The sequence below is a fragment of the Salmo salar genome, chromosome 02, assembly GCF_965601325.2.
Source record: "Salmo salar chromosome 02, fSalSal1, whole genome shotgun sequence".
NCBI classification, from domain to species: Eukaryota; Metazoa; Chordata; class Actinopteri; order Salmoniformes; family Salmonidae; genus Salmo; species Salmo salar.
Window position 1 is genome coordinate 10,461,501 of NC_138292.1, and position 20,021 is coordinate 10,481,521.

Consider the following 20,021-nt stretch of genomic DNA (forward strand, 5'->3'; position numbering starts at 1 on the left):
AGAATACATATTAGAAAATAAACGAAGTAATTGAGTAAGTACACACATATTGTGACAATAGGAATAACAGTAATTGAATAAACATGGGTGGTAAATCCTCAAAGGAGAGAAAAGAAGAGCCAGAACCAAGAGAGTCTAACCTTAAAAAGCGACTGGCGCTGTATAATAAGCCAAGGCTGAGGGAGGTTCAATCAGATTGGGAGGAGGATCAGTGTCCTCTCATAGAGCTTCCTAATCCTAGGGCAGGCGAAGCTGATCAATCGGATATCTTACAAGTGTATCGACCCTGGACTCAGAGAGATGTAGCAAGAGCAGTTGAGGGAATAGCACATCCAAAAACAGGAATAGAAGGGTTTAGGAGAGATATGGTGGGACTGACCGAGAGTTTTAAACTAAATACAGGAGAATTGGAAAGGGCTGTCCGACAGATAGTGGGGAAAGACTGGGCAGCAGTGAAGGGAGCCTGGGTTCCAGGGCAAGGAGAAGAACCGGTTTTACCATGGGCAGGAGATGGGGATTATGCAGACAAATTGACACAGCTCTGTAATAATCTTAGGGACTATTACCGTAGACATGCAGACTTTTCAAAAATACATGAGTGTAAACAAGGGGATGGGGAAACTGTTTGCCAGTATTTAGAGAGACTGAGAGATGTGTTCAATGCTAATAGTGGACTGGTAGAGCCTAGACAGGGAGACGACGGACCTTACCACCAACAGTTAAAAATAGCCTTCTTGAGTGGTATGGAGCCTGAAATTTGTCAAATCATAAAAGAGACTCTGATAGGGTGGGGAACAGCCACATTGGCCGAAGTAAAGAGGTATGCTATACACCATGAGCATAATGGCAAGGAAAAGAAAAGTAAGAAAGAACAGACAGAAGCAGAACATTTGATCGCCACTCTTGGAGAAATTGCAGGAAAAAGCAGGAAAGATTTTAAAAAGAAAGGGGGAAACAGGGAGAATAGAAAGTGGATAGAACCTGAGGACAGAAAGTGCTACAACTGCAATATAACCGGCCACATGGCAGAGGATTGTAAGGCCCCACCAAGGAACCATAGACAGAGACAGTTTAGGGATAGACAGAGAGGAGAACAGGATTTAGCAAACTTATTGAGAAAAGTGGATAGAGACAGTCACTGTAGACAGAAGGGGAAAAACAGGGAGACGCGCTGACAAAGACGGAGAGAAGTGGTGTTTTAATTGAGATAGAACAGGACATTTCGCCAGAAACTGTAAAACAGCCTGTAAACGTTGTGACCGAGTAGGACACAACCACCGGAATTGCAGCTCTAAGCAATAGCATTTTGGTTCAGTGGTAGAATTCTTGCCTGCTATGCGGGGGGCCCGGGTTCGGTTCCCAGCCCATGCACCATGGGACTAAAATTTAATTTAATTATTTTTATGTTATGACTAGAAGCATACGGTTGTTAGTGTTTGTTTAAGATAGAAACCGAATGCTTTGATAGCTTGTTGAGGTTAAATTGAAAGACAGATTCATTTAAAATAATAGCGAGGCGAATTCGATAAAGTACGTTGTTTGTGGTCTAAATGGCCTGCTTAAATGATTTATAGAGAATGGGAGTTGTATTTCAATGACGGAATCAAGGAAAAGGCAGTTACCTAAATCTAATGAATTATAAGGAGCGGAAAGTAATAATTGCGACAGAATTGTGGTGATATACATGATATTTTTTAAACCCTTGGACATTTCATAAGAGTGAAGCCGAAGGAGAGATAAAGTTGTAACATTGGGTTTAATCTTACGATAGAGGTAAGGCAGAACGCTGTTTGAAAAGAGATATATATTATTTTTTTCGTACGGGTAAAATGAGAAGCGTTGGTTGTGAGCACTGAAAACATATGTGGCTGGAAGCGATTCTGGTCTGAATAATGGAATCGTAAAAGTTTGGTGATAAATTCTGGTTATAGATTCGTGGTTTGATTGTTTAGTAACACCAGTGATTTGAACGGGAAGTGGATGTATGCTAACATTATGTTTTCATTGCATGAAACAATGTCAGGTCAGAAAGGTGGATTGCAGGGCGAGTTTATTTTATTTCGCAGGAACAGTGTAAATTAATTATAGTTGTGCGTGAGCCTGGCCGGCGTGCGCGTTCCTGTAGGACGTAGAGTCGCAAGCTAACTCGAGGACGCGCTATTTGTAAGGGGGTGAGTGTAACCGCGGTGGTGCGAGTACAATGGAGTTATAAGTACTATGAAGTTTTGTTTATAGTCAACTTTTGGGTTTTTGAATCAGTGTGGTAGGATGAAACGCTGACCAAGTACTTATTTTATGGAAAAAGAAGCGCTTAGCTCTCTTTGGAAAAAAAAAAATTCCTAGGGACATGATATCTTAAAGGGGTTTACACACATGGCATTTTGGAAGTTTTGTTTTCTGAGTTTAATTAAACACGTGAAATTCTTTTGATAGGGAATGTTCTGGGACCCTGGGATACAAAATGTAAATAAAGTTCTTAGCTTTAATTTGTTTAATGTAGTAAGAAACACGGTTCCGAAAGGGTGGTATGACTTTTGACCCCTCTGGTGACTCTTCCTGTGTGGTCTGATCAGCCACATTGAAAAGCCATGGATGGTGAATTTAAGGTCATTGGTGATATTGATTTTAAGGGAATTTGTAGAACTGATAATTATGAGGAGTTAAAGTTCTTAAACACAATTGATAATTTGAACCAATGAGAGGACTAAAAGGGCAAAGCTTTAGACTAAGGGTAGGCTTCCTTAAGTCTATTTTCCTATAACAATAAGGGTAAAATAATTTTTCTTGGTGGAGTAAATCAGATTAGTCATTTTGATCTGATTATGTTATTTTAAAATATTTTGACCAGTAGCAGGGGTATTTTTTTTTTAACGTGATCTAGATACGTTTATTTTCCCTTAGGAAGTCAGCTGTTGTTGAAAGCAGTGTAAGAGATTTAACCTGTTATGGATAGGGGGCAGTATTTTCACAACCGGATAAAAAACGTACCCGATTTAACCTCTTACATCTAGACGTTCCGCTAGCGGAACACCTGCTCCAATATCCAATGATAGGCGTGGCGCGAATTACAAATTCCTCAAAAATACAAAAACTTCAATTTTTCAAACATATGACTATTTCACAGCATTTTAAAGACAAGACTCTCCTTTATCTAACCACACTGTCCGATTTCAAAAAGGCTTTACAGCGAAAGCAAAACATTAGATTATGTCAGCAGAGTACCAAGCCAGAAATAATCAGACACCCATTTTTCAAGCTAGCATATAATGTCACAAAAACCCAGAAGACAGCTAAATGCAGCACTAACCTTTGATGATCTTCATCAGATGACACACCTAGGACATTATGTTATACAATACATGCATGTTTTGTTCAATCAAGTTCATATTTATATCAAAAAACAGCTTTTTACATTAGCATGTGACGTTCAGAACTCCGGGGAATTTGCTAACAATTTACTAAATTACTCACGATAAACGTTCACAAAAAGCATAACAATTATTTTAAGAATTATAGATACAGAACTCCTCTATGCACTCGATATATCCGATTTTAAAATAGCTTTATGGTGAAAGCACATTTTGCAATATTCTAAGTACATAGCCCAGGCATCACGGGCTAGCTATTTAGACACCCGGCAAGTTTAGCACTCACCAATATCAGATTTACTATTATAAAAGTTTGATTACCTTTTGTTGTCTTCGTCAGAATGCACTCCCAGGACTGCTACTTCAATAACAAATGTTGGTTTGGTCCAAAATAATCCATCGTTATATATCCGAATAGCGGCGTTTTGTTCGTGCGTCCCAGACACTATCCGAATGGTAAAGAAGGGTCGAAGGGCATGGCGCAATTCGTGACAAAAAAAATCTAAATATTCCATTACCATACTTCGAAGCATGTCAACCGCTGTTTAAAATCCATTTTTATGCCATTTTTCTCGTAAAAAAAGCGAATATAATCCGACCGGGAATGTCCATTTAGCTAAACAGAGGAAAGTAAACAAAGCTTTCGGTCGACGCGGGCACGAGCCTGAGTCTCACAGTACTGTAACAAGCCCCTACCCAAACGCGCTACTTTGTTTCAGCCAGAGCCTGCAAAGCCACGATTCAGCTTTTTACCGCCTTCTGAGACCCTATGGCAGCCGTAGGAAGTGTCACGGGACAGCTAAGATCCTCACTCTTCAATAAACAGAGACAAGAAGAACGACACCTTGTCAGACAGGCCACTTCCTGCATGAAACCTTCTCAGTTTTTTGCCTGCCAAATGAGTTCTGTTATACTCACAGACACCATTCAAACAGTTTTAGAAACTTTAGGGTGTTTTCTATCCATATGTAATAAGTATATGCATATTCTAGTTACTGGGTAGGAGTGGTAACCAGATTAAATCGGGTAAGTTTTTTATCCAGCCGTGAAAATACTGCCCCCTAGCCATAACAGGTTAATCTGATTATTACTCCTGCCCAGAAACTAGAATATGCATATAATTATTAGCTTTGGATAGAAAACACTCCAAAGTTTCTAAAACTGTTTGAATGGTGTCTGTGAGTATAACAGAACTCATTTGGCAGGCCAAAACCTGAGAAGATTCTGTACAGGAAGTACCCTGTCTGACCATTTCTTGGCCTTCTTTGCCATCTCTATCCATTAAAAAGGATCTCTGCGGTTACGTGACACTTCATACGGCTCACATGGTCTCTCAGAAGGTGGCAAAAAGCTGAATCGTGGCTTTGCAGGCTCTGGTTGAAACAAAGTAGCGCGTTTGGGTAGTGGCTGGTTACAGTACTGTGAGACTCAGGCGCGTGCCCGCGTCGACCGAATGCTTTGTTTTCTTTCCTCTGTTTACCTAAACGCAGATTCCCGGTCGGAATATTATCGCTTTTTTACGAGAAAAATGGCATAAAAATTGATTTTAAACAGCGGTTGACATGCTTCGAAGTACGGTAATGGAATATTTAGAAATCTTTTGTCACGAATTGCGCCATGCTCGTAACCCTTATTTACACTTCGGATAGTGTCACGAACGCACGAACAAAACGCCGCTAGTTCTGTATCTATAATTCTTAAAATAATTGTTATGTTTTTTGTGAACGTTTATCGTGAGTAATTTAGTAAATTCACCGGAGGTTTGCGGGGGGTATGCTAGTTCTGAACGTCACATGCTAATGTAAAAAAGCTGTTTTTTGATATAAATATGAACTTGATTGAACAAAACATGCATGCATTGTATAATATAATGTCCTAGGGTTGTCATCTGATGAAGATCATCAAAGGTTAGTGCTGCATTTAGCTGTGGTTTTGTTTTTTGTGACGTTATATGCTAGCTTGAAAAATGGGTGTCTGATTATTTCTGGCTGGGTACTCTGCTGACATAATGTAATGTTTTGCTTTCGCTGTAAAGCCTTTTTGAAATCGGACAGTGTGGTTAGATTAACGAGAGTCTTGTCTTTAAAATGCTGTAAAATAGTCACATGTTTGAAAAATTGAAGTTTTCGGATTTTAGAGGAGTTTGTATTTCGCGCCACGCCCATCATTGGATATTGGAGCAGGTGTTCCGCTAGCGGAACGTCTAGATGTAAGAGGTTAACACAACAAGGCTGTGGAATGGATATAATATTACTATATTTTGTTGTGAATAAGTTTAATAATGGTAGACTTATGTCAACAGGACAGGGATATATGACATCTGTAGGTGATCCAGGATTATTGAGGGTATCGAGATAAATTTAAGTAGATATGCAATATCTAGACAGGTGGATTTTTCTAAGGTTCAGGAGTGCAACCAAGGAGACAATGAGACATTTAGTCAATATTTGGAAACAACCATATTATGAGAAAAAACTGGAGACAGAGAAGGACAGACGGAGAAATCCTCCCCTGCACTGCTGAAACCTTGAGGGTTGGGGAGTAGCAGGAAGAAAGGAGGGGGGCCAGCAGGAGTAGATAGGAAGAGAATTTGGTTCACTAAGCTCTAGGATATTAATTCATGGAGAGACTATCGGCTCCATTGGCAGGCATGTATTTTAGTTTTGATTTTAAGTTTATGTTTGGTAAATTCGCTAGGAGGAGATTAGTATAATTTTGTTGAAAGTAATTGTTACCCTAACTAAAAGGGCAATGAAAGCTTAGTTGGTTTCAGGTGTTAGACACTGAACCATTGCCCAGACACTATTCTGCACAGTAGGCCGAAATAGTAGCATTGACTAGAACCGGTGAAATAAGAAAGGAGAGAAAGTTACTATTTACACAGACAAGCACATAGACATTTAAAACCATACAAAACAGCACAGATACATCTTAAAGAAGGTAAAACACTTGACAGAGGATTGTTAAATTATAGCCAAGGATGAAGGCCCCAGGGAGAATTGGACATGTGGAAAATGAAATGGGGCATCCTACAAGAGAAGGTCTGACATAAGGATAATTTACTTATCCTACCAAAGACATTGTATGGATACGCAGTAATATTGATACATAGGCTAAGCAATGTATCAAGGGGAGGGAAGTATAGTAGAGTAGTTAGGAAAGAGTGATGGCCTAGAGGATAATTACTTAAACATTTTTTTTTTTGTAAGATATCCATTCCAACAGTTGGAAATGTACCTTATTGAGATATTCCGAAATGAGGGGAAGAAGGGGTGTTTAACAAGAATAGATAAGTATAGCAAATGGGTAGAAGCGTTCACAACTTACTTGGTGGACATGATTATGGTAGCTAAAATATTAAGTCAAGATATTATCCCTAGAGTTGGTTTACTAGGAGCCATCTCTTTAAATGATGGATGACAGTTTAGCTAATCAGGTAGAGCCTATAGAATGCCAGAGTTAGAGATACCAGAACAGGTAGACATAGAAGTTGAAGAAATACTAGCAGAGCACATGAGAAGACTGTTTGTTAACCAAACCCATATGTCCAAGATTTTGTGTCCCACAGGTGAATTACAGGAGAAGGTGATTCACTCAATCCAACCAGGAGACTGGGTGTGGATCCAGTCCCTGAGGAGAAAAAACTGGAAGCAACACCGTTGGGAAGGCCCATACCAGGTTCTGTTAAACCACTGCCTTTGCCATTAGAAAAGCTGAGAGAGTCACTTGGGTCCACGTTACCCACTGCAAGGAGGTATGTACACATATGAACACTGCTGATCACACACAGAGTTAGGAGAAGAACCGATACCAACATGGTCCGGGGGTTACCTCTTTAACGAAGATTCCCTATCCCGACCGTTCATCACTGTGTGTGCTCCTAGAGGTGTGAGTATGGGGTGGTACCTAGCAGATCGACTAAGGGCAGGAGAGGGTTGGCGGTTTTTGGGAAGAGTAGAGACTCTGAGCTGCATCATAGTTTTGGTAACCTTTCTGATACATTCAGATCCACCACCTTCCGGTACTAATCATTGGATACCGTTGTCATTGAGAAGAAGTAGAAGATAAACTATATAATACACTGATGAGTGACATACAGAATAAGGAATCAAAGAAGATCAAGATGTAGAATTTAAGGTAAACATTAAACAATTTCCTGGGGAAGCAGACAACTGTACAGGAATTGGGGTTGGCCAGATTGAAGTACTCAGCCAACCCACCTCGGTTCACCTAAATTCCGGATGAATACCAGTGTTATAGATACAAGAATGGCACCGAGAACTTAGATGATTTTAATGGCTGAAAGTAATCGTTAACCTGTTAGGGCTAGGGGGCAGTATTGACACGGCTGGATAAAAAACGTACCCGATTTAATCTGGTTACTACTCCTGCCCAGTAACTAGAATATGCATATAATTATTGGCTTTGGATAGAAAACACCCTAAAGTTTCTAAAACTGTTTGAATGGTGTCTGTGAGTATAACAGAACTCATATGGCAGGCCAAAACCTGAGAAGATTTCAAGCAGGAAGTGGCCTGTCTGAGAAGTAGTTTTTCATCTTGGCTCTTTTTATTGAAGACTCAGGATCTGTGCAATAACGTGACACTTCCTACGGCTTCCATAGGTTCTCAGAGCCCGGGAAAAAGCTGAACGATATCGAGGCAGGCTCTGGCTGAAACACATTATCGCATTTGGCAAGTGGCCACTCAGAGTACTATGGGCTTAGGCGCGTGCCCGCTTCGACCGAATGCTTTCTTTTCCTTTGTCTGTTTACCTAAAAGCAGATTCCCGGTCGGAATATTATCGCTTTTTTATGAGAAAAATGGCATAAAAATTGATTTTAAACAGCGGTTGACATGCTTCGAAGTACGGTAATGGAATATTAAGAATTTTTTTGTCACGAATTGCACCATGCTCGCCACCCTTATTTACCCTTTAGGATAGTGTCTAGAACGCACGAACAAAACGCCGCTGTTTGGATATAACGATGGATTATTTTGGACCAAACCAACATTTGTTATTGAAGTAGAAGTCCTGGGAGTGCATTCTGACGAAGACAACAAAGGTAATAACATTTTTCTTATAGTAAATCTGACTTTGATGCGTGCTAAACTTGCTGGGTGTCTAAATAGCTAGCCCTGTGATGCCGGGCTATCTACTGAGAATATTGCATAATGTGCTTTCACCGAAAAGCTATTTTAAAATCGGACATATCGAGTGCATAGAGGAGTTCTGTATCTATAATTCTTAAAATAATTGTTATGCTTTTTGTGAACGTTTATCGTGAGTAATTTAGTAAATTCACCGGCAGTGTTCGGTGGGAATGCTAGTCACATGCTAGTCACATGCTAATGTAAAAAGCTGTTTTTTGATATAAATATGAACTTGATTGAACAAAACATGCATGTATTGTATAACATAATGTCCTAGGGTTGTCATCTGATGAAGATCATCAAAGGTTAGTGCTACATTTAGCTGTGGTTTGGGTTTATGTGACATTATATGCTAGCTTGAAAAATGGGTGTCTGATTATTTCTGGCTGGGTACTCTGCTGACATAATCTAATGTTTTGCTTTCGTTGTAAAGCCTTTTTGAAATCGGACAGTGTGGTTAGATTAACGAGAGTCTTATCTTTAAAATGGTGTAAAATAGTCATATTTTTTTTAAATTGAAGTAATTGCATATCTAAGGTATTTCAATAACGCGCCACAGGATTCAACTGGCTGTTGAGTAGGTGGGACGCAAGCGTCCCACCTAGCCCATAAAGGTTAATGTGACTGACTTAAGTTTGAAAGCACAGGAGAAAATGTTTAACGTCATAGCACCTATAACTGATGTAGGGTGGGCCAGTACCAGTAAAGGACGCATACGACAGAAATTACCACAAAGGGTGGTTAGGAACTTGCGCCCTGGGGTTATTGGTCCAACCAGTTCGAGTTAGTCATCAGAGGCCAGTTATAGGAGGCTAAAGTAGGCACAGGAGGAGTTTTGACCAGGATGGGAGTAGCTTTACAAGATGGATGCTATTGGCATCCTCAGGGAAGTTCCAGATGAATACAAAGCTATGAATCAAATATGTGAAGGCTTTAACACTACATTATTTTGGTGGTTGACAATAAATAGAAATGTGGATTGGATTAATGACATCTTTAATAATCAACAGAGATTCATGAATGAAAACGGGGATGCAGTAAAGAGGTTCTCTGACCAATTATCCGCCACCTCCCTCATGACCTGGTAAAATAGACTGACTCTCGATATGTTATTGGCAGAACAGGGCAGTGTAGGTAGAATGATTAGGTTCAGCGCTACACGTACATTCCTGATAACACATCCCATGTTTGGGAAATGGAAAAGTGTTGTAAGAACTGTATTATGGGCTGCTTTCACCCATATGAGTGTGTTTGTGTTGTGTGGATGTTGTCTCGTCCCATGTGTGAGAGGTTTAATCACCAGGACTCTAGAGAGATCGATGACGCAGCAGATGGTGAGATATGGACCAATTCCGAGCTCCGATCAGTGGGATGGCGAATGCGGGCCTCCAGGCCAGGAAGATGGCTCTGTTTCTTTCAATAACGAGGAGCCAATGTTTGATGAAACAATTTTCAACGTTTAGATAGAATTTTCAATGTTTTGATAGACTGTTCCTTTAATGAAAATGATGATGAAAATCCTGAATCGAAGTGTCATAATTGGAAATAGGCCTAGGACAGTAATGGAGGAGTAGGAGGAATATTCATGTATTGCTTTTGTTTAATCCTTGTATCACAATTAATTTCCATATAGCGTGTGATTAGTTGTATTTCCATATAGCATGTGATTATTTGTATTTCCATATAGCGATTATTTGTATTTCCATATAGCGTATAATTATGTGTGATTACATATAGAATGTGATTAGTAGGGTTCTCATATCCTGTTAGGGCTAGGGGGCAGTCTTGACACGGCTGGATAAAAAACATACCCGATTTAATCTGGTTACCACTCCTACCCAGTAACTAGAATATGCATATACTTATTACATATGGATAGAAAACACCCTACATTTTCTAAAACTGTTTGAATGGTGTCTGTGAGTATAACAGAACTCAAATGGCAGGTCAAAACCTGAGAGATTCCTTTACAGGAAGTGGCCTGTCTGACCATTTCTTGAACTTCTTTTCCATCTCTATCATTTACTAAGGATCTCTGCTCTAACGTGACACTTCCCACGTCGTCCATAGGCGCTCAGAGCCTGGGAAAAAACAGAATGTCGTCATTCCAGCCCCAGGCTGAAACACATTATCGCCTTTCTCAAGTGGCCGATCAAGGGACACTGGGCTTATGCGCGTGACCCGACCGCCCCCGCCTTTGGGATTTTTTCCTCTGTTTGCCGAAAAGGAGATTCCCTGTCGGAATATTATCGCTTTTCTAAGAGAAAAATGTCGTAAAAATTGATTTTAAACAGCGGTTGACATGCTTCGAAGTACGGTAATGGAATATTTAGAATTTTATTGTCACGAATTGCGCCATGCGCGCGACACTTCTTTACTATTTCGGATAGTGTCTGGAACGCACGAACAAAACGGCGCTATTCGGATATAACGATGGATTATTTTGGACCAAACCAACATTTGTTATTGAAGTAGCAGTCCTGGGTGTGCATTCTGACGAAGACAACAAAAGGTAATCAAACTTTTATAATAGTAAATATGATTATGGTGAGTGCTAAACTTGCCGGGTGTCTAAATAGCGAGCCCGTGATGCCTGGGCTATGTACTTAGAATATTGCAAAATGTGCTTTCACCAAAAAGCTATTTTAAAATCGGACATATCGAGTGCATAGAGGAGGTCTGTATCTATAATTCTTAAAATAATTGTTATGCTTTTTGCGAACGTTTATCGTGAGTAATTTAGTAAAATGTTAGCGAATTCCCCGGAAGTTTGCGGGGGGTATGCTAGTTCTGAACGTCACATGCTAATGTAAAAAGCTGGTTTTTGATATAAATATGAACTTGATTGAACAAAACATGCATGTATTGTATAACATAATGTCCTAGGGTTGTCATCTGATGAAGATCATCAAAGGTGAGTGCTGCCTTTAGCTGTCTTCTGGGTTTTGGTGACATTATATGCTGGCTTGAAAAATGGGTGTCTGATTATTTCTGGCTTGGTACTCTGCTGACATAATCTAATGTTTTGCTTTCGTTGTAAAGCCTTTTTGAAATCGGACAGTGTGGTTAGATTAACGAGAGTCTTGTCTTTAAATAGCTGTAAAATAGTCATATGTTTGAGAAATTGAAGTAATAGGATTTTTAACGTTTTGAAAATCGCGCCACAGGCTGCCAGTGGCTGTTACGTAGGAAGGACGCAAGCGTCCCACCTAGCCCATAGAGGTTAAAGCATCTGATCATCATGGTGAATTATTGAATCATTTAAGGGTGGAATTGATAAGAGAATTATCTAATAAAGGTAAATGAATCAATAAACCATGATGAATTATTAGTCATACAGCAGGGTTAATGAATAATCAATGTAATGATCAATGTAGGGATCGATTGGTCTGATTAGTTCCGGAAAGTCCAGGAACCACTGGAGAGGGAAAGAAATGTGTGTATGCAATTAGTATAGCTACAGAAGCAGATGGTCAAGGGAGTAAAACTTCAGAGAGTTCCTAACCTTGAAGGAAAGGAACAGGCTGAGCCAGAAGGTGATAAACAGTGTGAGAAGTTTATGGGGGTTGCAGGTCACCAACGGAATGTGTGTAAATGCATGTGCGTAAGTAAGCAAGAACTATATAATGACTGTTTTGTTATCCTGACGCCAGAACGTTCTCTGAATAAAGCTACAGAAACCTTTTGCAGAAAGCTGAGTCCTTGCCTAATTATTTTAACCCATTGTCTTACAAACCTTGGGCATTAGTTAAGGCGAATTGATTATTGATTATTATCATCAAGATATAAAATTCCTTTAACAGTGGTGTTGGAGGGCCAGTAGGAGTCACTCTTTCCTCTGGTCTAAAATAATATCCCAGGGCAGTGATTGGGGACATGTGCTGTCTTTCGGGTGGGACGTTAAACAGGTGTCCTGACTCTCTGTGGTCACTAAAGATCCCATGGCACTTATTGTTAGAGTAGGGGTGTTAACCCTGGTGTCCTGGCTAAATTCCCAATCTGGCCCTCATACCATCACGGTCACCTAATCATCCCAAGCTTACTATTGGCTCATTCACCCGCCCCATCCCCTGTAACTATTCCCCAGGTCATTGCTGTAAATGAGAATGTGTTCTCAGTCAACTTACCTGGTTAAATAAAACATATGCTTCTAAATAGCACTTTCGGTTTGAACGGGAAGCCTGGTAATTTCTTGCAATTTCCTCAGGAAGGAAAATTGGTAGGTTCTCTGGAAAAGATATGTCTCTACATGACCAATGAGGCCTACCCTCCTCCCCCAGCCATTGGGATGAACTTTGCGGGACCCCCATCCGAATACTCTACCAGGTACGGACGAGACATGGAGACAACTGTTCCTTTAATGTTTTGTACTCGTCTCATTAAAAATGGATTCATACTAAAGACTAGGTCAGAATACATTTGGACTCCCTCGCTCTTTGTCTTTCCCTCTCAAATCAACTCTTTACCGTGAAATGCTTGCTTACGAGCCCACCCCAACGATGCAGAGAACAAAACTATAGAATATATATATATATATATATAGTACCAATCAAAAGTTTGGACACACCTACTTATTCAAAGGTTTTTCTTTATTTTGACTATTTTCTACATTGTAAAATAATAATGAAGAACTCAAAACTATGAAATAACACATATGGAATCATGTAGTAACCAAAAAAGTGTTAAACATATCAAAATCTATTTTATATTTATATAGACTCTTCAATGTAGCCACCCTTTGCACACTCTTGGCATTCTCTCAACCAGCTTCACCTGGATTGCTTTTCCAAAAGGACAGATTTCCACTGGTCTAATGTCCATTGCTGGTGTTTCTTGGCCCAAGCAAGTCTCTTCTTCTTATTGGTGTCATTTAGTAGTGGTTTCTTTGCAGCAATTTGATCATGAAGGCCTGATTCACGTAGTCTCCTCTGAACAGTTGATGTTGAGATGTGTCTGTTACTTGAACTTTACAGCAGAGGTAACTCTGGGTCTTCCTTTCCTGTGGCGGTCCTCATGAGAGACATAGCGCTTGATGGATTTTGCAACTGCACTTGAAGAAACATTCAAAGTTCTTGAAATTTTCCGGATTCACTGAACTTCATGTCTTAAAATAATAATAGACTTTTGTTTCTCTTTGCTTATTTGAGCTGTTCTTGCCATGATATGGACTTGGTATTTTACCAAATAGGGCTATCTTCTGTATACCACCCCTACCTTGTCACAAAACAAGTGATTGGCTCAAACGCACTAAGAAGGAAATAAATTCCACAAATTAACTTTGAACAAGGCACACCTGTTAATTGAAATGCATTCCAGGTGAGTACCTCATGAAGCTGGTTGAGTGAATGCCAAGAGTGTGCAAAGCTGTCATCAAGGCAAAGGGTGGCTACTTTGAAGAATCTCAAATCTCAAATATATTTTGATTTGTTTAACACTTTTTTGGTTACTTCAGGATTCCTTATGTGTTATTTCATACTTTTGATGTTCTACAATGTAGAAAATTGTAAAAAATAAATAAAGAAACCCTGGAATGAGTAGGTGTGTCCAAACTTTTGACTGGTACTGTATATATTGTAACACGAGGAATAAAATACCCAAGAATAAAGCTATATACAAGGAGTACAGGTTCCAGATCAGTGTGCAGGGGTACGAGGTATTTGAAGTAGATATGTACAAGAAGGCTGGGTAAAGTGACTAGGCATCAGGATTGATAATAATAATAATAATAGCAAAATAAAGAACAGAGCAGCAGCTGCAAATGATGAGTGTAAAGGTGTGTGTTTGTGAGAGTGTGTAATGTGGATGCATGTGTGTTTGGGTTGTGTCGGTTTGTGTGTGTGTGTGTGTGTGTGTGTGTGTGTGTGTGTGTGTGTGTGTGTGTGTGGGAGTGTGTGTGTGGGAGTGTGAATGTAGTGTGTGTGAGTGTGCATATGCTTTGTATACAGTCTAGTGATTGTGCGTAGGGTCAGAGCAAGACCCTTTAACTTTTTGAGGATGCGAGTGCCCATGCCACGACTGTGCGGGTGTGTGTGGACCATGTTAGGTCGCCAAGGAACAGCCCTGTTGATGTGGATGGGGACGTGCTCTCCCCTCTTGCTCCTGTAGACCACGATCAGCTCCTTGGTCTTACTGGCATTGAGGGAGAGGTTGTCCTGGCACCACAATGCCAAGTCTCTGACCTCTCATCGCCTTCGTGTCGTCAGCAAACTTGACACACTGGGTCCCGACACACTGGGTCCCAACCCACTGGCTCCAACATCCTGTCTCCAACCCTCTGGATCCAATCTCCATCTCTTCATTACTTGGTTATGAAAACCCCCTGGCCCCAAAGCACTGGCCCAACCTCTCTTCATTACTTTTTAAGGCAGACAGGTCCAGAGGGTGCGCCCCTGGCTGTCCCTCACGTCTAGATCCAGCAGAGACTGAACCAGGACCTCCATAGCATGGTGGTGGCTGTGGTACGCCTGAATAGAAACACAAACACAGTCTCAAGCAAAGTACAGTGGTACGCCTGAATAGATATATATTCGATGTCCTATAGTAGACCAGTGGTACGCCTGAACAGAAATACAGTGCTAGACCTCTAAAGTAGACCAGAGTCTTTCAATCGGGAGCCCATTTTTGCTCCCGCCCAGCATCAACATCGGAGGTCCCTGCCAAGCGTGGGATTGAGAAACAAACACTCTACTTCTCCTCTGAGGTTGATTAACTCAAATGGCAAAATAAGGAAATCATCCTCATCATCACTGTGTAGAATATGCATGTATTTTACACGAATCAGGAATAGATAGGAATTTGGTGTGTGAGTCTGTCTGGACAGTCAACTTCCTGTGGAAAATCAACACCATGCCTGCTTCCCAGATAGCACCCTATTCCCTATGTAGTGAACTACTTTTGATCAGGGCCTATAAGGATCTGGTCAAAAGTAGTGTACTAAATAGGGAATAGGGTGCCATTTGTCATATGGAGACCACTACAGGAGCAGGTAGGCTTTACTCACAGCGAGGTGTAGAGGGCTGATGGGAGCTCTGACATCAAAGTCGTTCAGGATGTCTGTCCCTGAGCTTTCAATTAGTTGAGGAAAGACAAGGACGGCCAGTTCAGACTTGTAACATATTTACTTGGAAGGTTAGTCTAGTAGCATGTGTAACATGGTAAATCTCAGTGACCAGCCCCTGCAGACATACTGGGGTGTTGCATCCATACCTTAAACAAGCAAGTGTGAGGAAAAGTTACCAACTGGCACTTACCACATCTAAAGGTGTTTCACTTGCAATCTGGAAAAAGAACATCAAGAGTGACGATGCGTCCACGACAAACATGCAGCCACACCTTAAAACCTACTGTTGGGTTCTGAGAATATGAAATATACTAATTCATGTCACTGAGGGAGAGAGCTTAATGTATAACGTTTACATTATGTCAGGTTAGGGGTCACATCCACTTGAATGTCCTTCATATGACGAACCTCCTACAGAGCAAATGAGGAAAATATGATATATTATGATTTATGTTAGTAACAATACAATATGGGAATTTTATCCCAAAGCTACCTACAGCTAACATATATATATTTAAGTATGTGATCTATGTAAATAAATAAATATATCACAGCTGTAAAACTGTATGGTGGAGGCCTACCCATTTCCCAGGAGCATTGGAAAAAGTGGATTTGGGTACAGTGTTTATTTCCCCCTAATATCTTTGAAGATTCTGAGACCATTAGGGTTAAACATTACAGATATAAATGCAATATATGGAGTAGAAAAGATTGCCTGCCCACCAAAGAATCAACATATGTTCTACATGGTCTATTTCTATCTGAATGTAACACCTCAATCAAGCTTGTTAATTGATCGTTAAGTCATGTTTGTCAGGTAAACGGTCATTAGTGGCCTATATAAGCCTCATACAGGCCATGGGAAGACATTACCTGTTGATAACACAGACTATTCTCATGATCATGGGAGGTGTGAGAGAATTGCTGCTCTTTGTGATGACTGTGGGGGTTGTCAAAGGTTGGTTCACTAACGTTTTATTTGGATTGAAGGGATTTGTTTGGGAAATATGCTTAACTTTATAAGTTGGAGATTCAAATTTGACTGTCTGTTTCTTCCGCATTGGTCATCTATTATTAATATATGTAGCTATTTTGTGTGAACTCAACTTCTGTCAACACTTTCTCCTCAGTTTCTTGTTACCCTGTTGGAAAGTCCCAGAAGCAAGATCAAGTCTCTCTGCAGAGGAGACTTGGAGGTAAGTGTTTCTTTCCACAACCCTTCTAGCTATGTTCTTTGTCACTGTCTATGGTGCTGCTGTGTTTGACACTCATTCAACACCATAGAGTAACTCAGTCTAAATAACGTTGTCAAAGCCTTTGATTTGGTAATTTTGCTTGTGTACCTTAACCTACGTTTTTCAGAGCTGTCATCAAATGACGTCTCCATTGAGCATGCCCTGGCCTTGCTCCGATCCATAGGGTCTGACGCTAAACAAGACAGAGAAGGTACGGCCTGAAACATATACTTTGAAAACTGTTGGGTTCAACATTCGACTGGCAATTCGGCCTAGACCGTGTGGAACAGATGTGTTGCTGTAGAATACCCAACTGTTCCTTTTGTTTTTTTCTATAGAGTATTTAGAGACTAACGAAGTAGAATCCCAAGCTTCTTCAAACCATGGTAGCTCTCAGGCAAATGATGCCCTGTCCTCTGAGGAGAAGCTGAGGCGCATGTCCTCTGACGACGCTGCGACTGGCCCGTCTGACGACGCTACCTCTGAAGCTGCGACTGGCCCGTCTGACGACGCTACCTCTGAAGCTGCGACTGGCCCGTCTGACGACGCTACCTCTGGAGCTGCGACTGGCCCGTCTGACGACGCTACCTCTGGAGCTGCGACTGGCCCGTCTGACGACGCTACCTCTGAAGCTGCGACTGGCCCGTCTGACGACGCTACCTCTGAAGCTGCGACTGGCCCGTCTGACGACGCTACCTCTGAAGCTGCGACTGGCCCGTCTGACGACGCTACCTCTGAAGCTGCGACTGGCCCGTCTGACGACGCTACCTCTGAAGCTGCGACTGGCCCGTCTGACGACGCTACCTCTGAAGCTGCGACTGGCCCGTCTGACGACGCTACCTCTGAAGCTGCGACTGGCCCGTCTGACGACGCTACCTCTGAAGCTGCGACTGGCCCGTCTGACGACGCTACCTCTGAAGCTGCGACTGGCCCGTCTGACGACGCTACCTCTGAAGCTGCGACTGGCCCGTCTGACGACGCTACCTCTGAAGCTGCGACTGGCCCGTCTGACGACGCTACCTCTGAAGCTGCGACTGGCCCGTCTGACGACGCTACCTCTGAAGCTGCGACTGGCCCGTCTGACGACGCTACCTCTGAAGCTGCGACTGGCCCGTCTGACGACGCTACCTCTGAAGCTGCGACTGGCCCGTCTGACGACGCTACCTCTGAAGCTGCGACTGGCCCGTCTGACGACGCTACCTCTGAAGCTGCGACTGGCCCGTCTGACGACGCTACCTCTGAAGCTGCGACTGGCCCGTCTGACGACGCTACCTCTGAAGCTGCGACTGGCCCGTCTGACGACGCTACCTCTGAAGCTGCGACTGGCCCGTCTGACGACGCTACCTCTGAAGCTGCGACTGGCCCGTCTGACGACGCTACCTCTGAAGCTGCGACTGGCCCGTCTGACGACGCTACCTCTGAAGCTGCGACTGGCCCGTCTGACGACGCTACCTCTGAAGCTGCGACTGGCCCGTCTGACGACGCTACCTCTGAAGCTGCGACTGGCCCGTCTGACGACGCTACCTCTGAAGCTGCGACTGGCCCGTCTGACGACGCTACCTCTGAAGCTGCGACTGGCCCGTCTGACGACGCTACCTCTGAAGCTGCGACTGGCCCGTCTGACGACGCTACCTCTGAAGCTGCGACTGGCCCGTCTGACGACGCTACCTCTGAAGCTGCGACTGGCCCGTCTGACGACGCTACCTCTGAAGCTGCGACTGGCCCGTCTGACGACGCTACCTCTGAAGCTGCGACTGGCCCGTCTGACGACGCTACCTCTGAAGCTGCGACTGGCCCGTCTGACGACGCTACCTCTGAAGCTGCGACTGGCCCGTCTGACGACGCTACCTCTGAAGCTGCGACTGGCCCGTCTGACGACGCTACCTCTGAAGCTGCGACTGGCCCGTCTGACGACGCTACCTCTGAAGCTGCGACTGGCCCGTCTGACGACGCTACCTCTGAAGCTGCGACTGGCCCGTCTGACGACGCTACCTCTGAAGCTGCGACTGGCCCGTCTGACGACGCTACCTCTGAAGCTGCGACTGGCCCGTCTGACGACGCTACCTCTGAAGCTGCGACTGGCCCGTCTGACGACGCTACCTCTGAAGCTGCGACTGGCCCGTCTGACGACGCTACCTCTGAAGCTGCGACTGGCCCGTCTGACGACGCTACCTCTGAAGCTGCGACTGGCCCGTCTGACGACGCTACCTCTGAAGCTGCGACTGGCCCGTCTGACGACGCTACCTCTGAAGCTGCGACTGGCCCGTCTGACGACGCTACCTCTGAAGCTGCGACTGGCCCGTCTGACGACGCTACCTCTGAAGCTGCGACTGGCCCGTCTGACGACGCTACCTCTGAAGCTGCGACTGGCCCGTCTGACGACGCTACCTCTGAAGCTGCGACTGGCCCGTCTGACGACGCTACCTCTGAAGCTGCGACTGGCCCGTCTGACGACGCTACCTCTGAAGCTGCGACTGGCCCGTCTGACGACGCTACCTCTGAAGCTGCGACTGGCCCGTCTGACGACGCTACCTCTGAAGCTGCGACTGGCCCGTCTGACGACGCTACCTCTGAAGCTGCGACTGGCCCGTCTGACGACGCTACCTCTGAAGCTGCGACTGGCCCGTCTGACGACGCTACCTCTGAAGCTGCGACTGGCCCGTCTGACGACGCTACCTCTAAGGAACTGTTCACCGCTTCATCGGAGCCCCCGTTGACCACAAACATGGATATCTGACGTGGGACATGGTGCTCGGGGTCCATGCAAGAGTTCATGGGTACTCTAGTCCAGGTTGTCTGTGTGTAACTGCATTTGCTTGTTTTGGCTCAATTAAACATTAACTGTAATACTTGTGTCCTCAGTATTGTTTTGGCGGTTCCTACTTGGCAACATTTATTTTGCATTATAACCATGCTTTGGCCTCAGCAATATATTAATACTTTGACCCCTGTGTTTAAGCTACATTTGCTCAGTGTTGGTCAATTTATGCTAGTAGCATCACATGATGTGGAATGGGTTCTAGTTCATTTTAACTTGATGGTTGTGGAACACAGTGTCTGGGGTTGGTACATATGAGGATGTTGCTAGAATCGGGGTTTCAGTGCTAACTAATATCACGGTTGTCAACTTGCATTTAAATTACTCTGCTGGGTGTCTTCTCTCCTGACTGACTTGGTTTCCTATTAGTGAATGCTTACATGTGAA

At 43.1% G+C, this 20,021-nt stretch overlaps 1 protein-coding gene across 1 annotated transcript; it reads left to right on the forward strand.

The window, feature by feature from the left end:
* The first annotated feature begins 16,473 nt into the window (after positions 1 to 16,473).
* Positions 16,474 to 19,809, forward strand: LOC145863958 (uncharacterized). Its single transcript, XM_082968568.1, has 5 exons — positions 16,474 to 16,539; positions 16,712 to 16,777; positions 16,944 to 17,027; positions 17,155 to 18,789; positions 19,790 to 19,809. Exons 1-5 carry the CDS (start codon positions 16,479 to 16,481, stop codon positions 19,807 to 19,809), a joined length of 1,866 nt encoding a protein of 621 aa, XP_082824694.1. The 5' UTR covers positions 16,474 to 16,478.
* Positions 19,810 to 20,021: the final 212 nt, after the last annotated feature.

Excerpts from the sequence above, each read along its gene's own strand:
- LOC145863958 (XM_082968568.1), top strand. The coding sequence starts at position 16,479 with ATGATCATGGGAGGTGTGAGAGAATTGCTGCTCTTTGTGATGACTGTG. Across the intron at positions 16,778-16,943 it reads TCTGCAGAGGAGACTTGGAG|AGCTGTCATCAAATGACGTC; the intron begins GTAAGTGTTTCT and ends TACGTTTTTCAG. Across the intron at positions 18,790-19,789 it reads TACCTCTGAAGCTGCGACTG|TGTTGGTCAATTTATGCTAG; the intron begins GCCCGTCTGACG and ends ACATTTGCTCAG.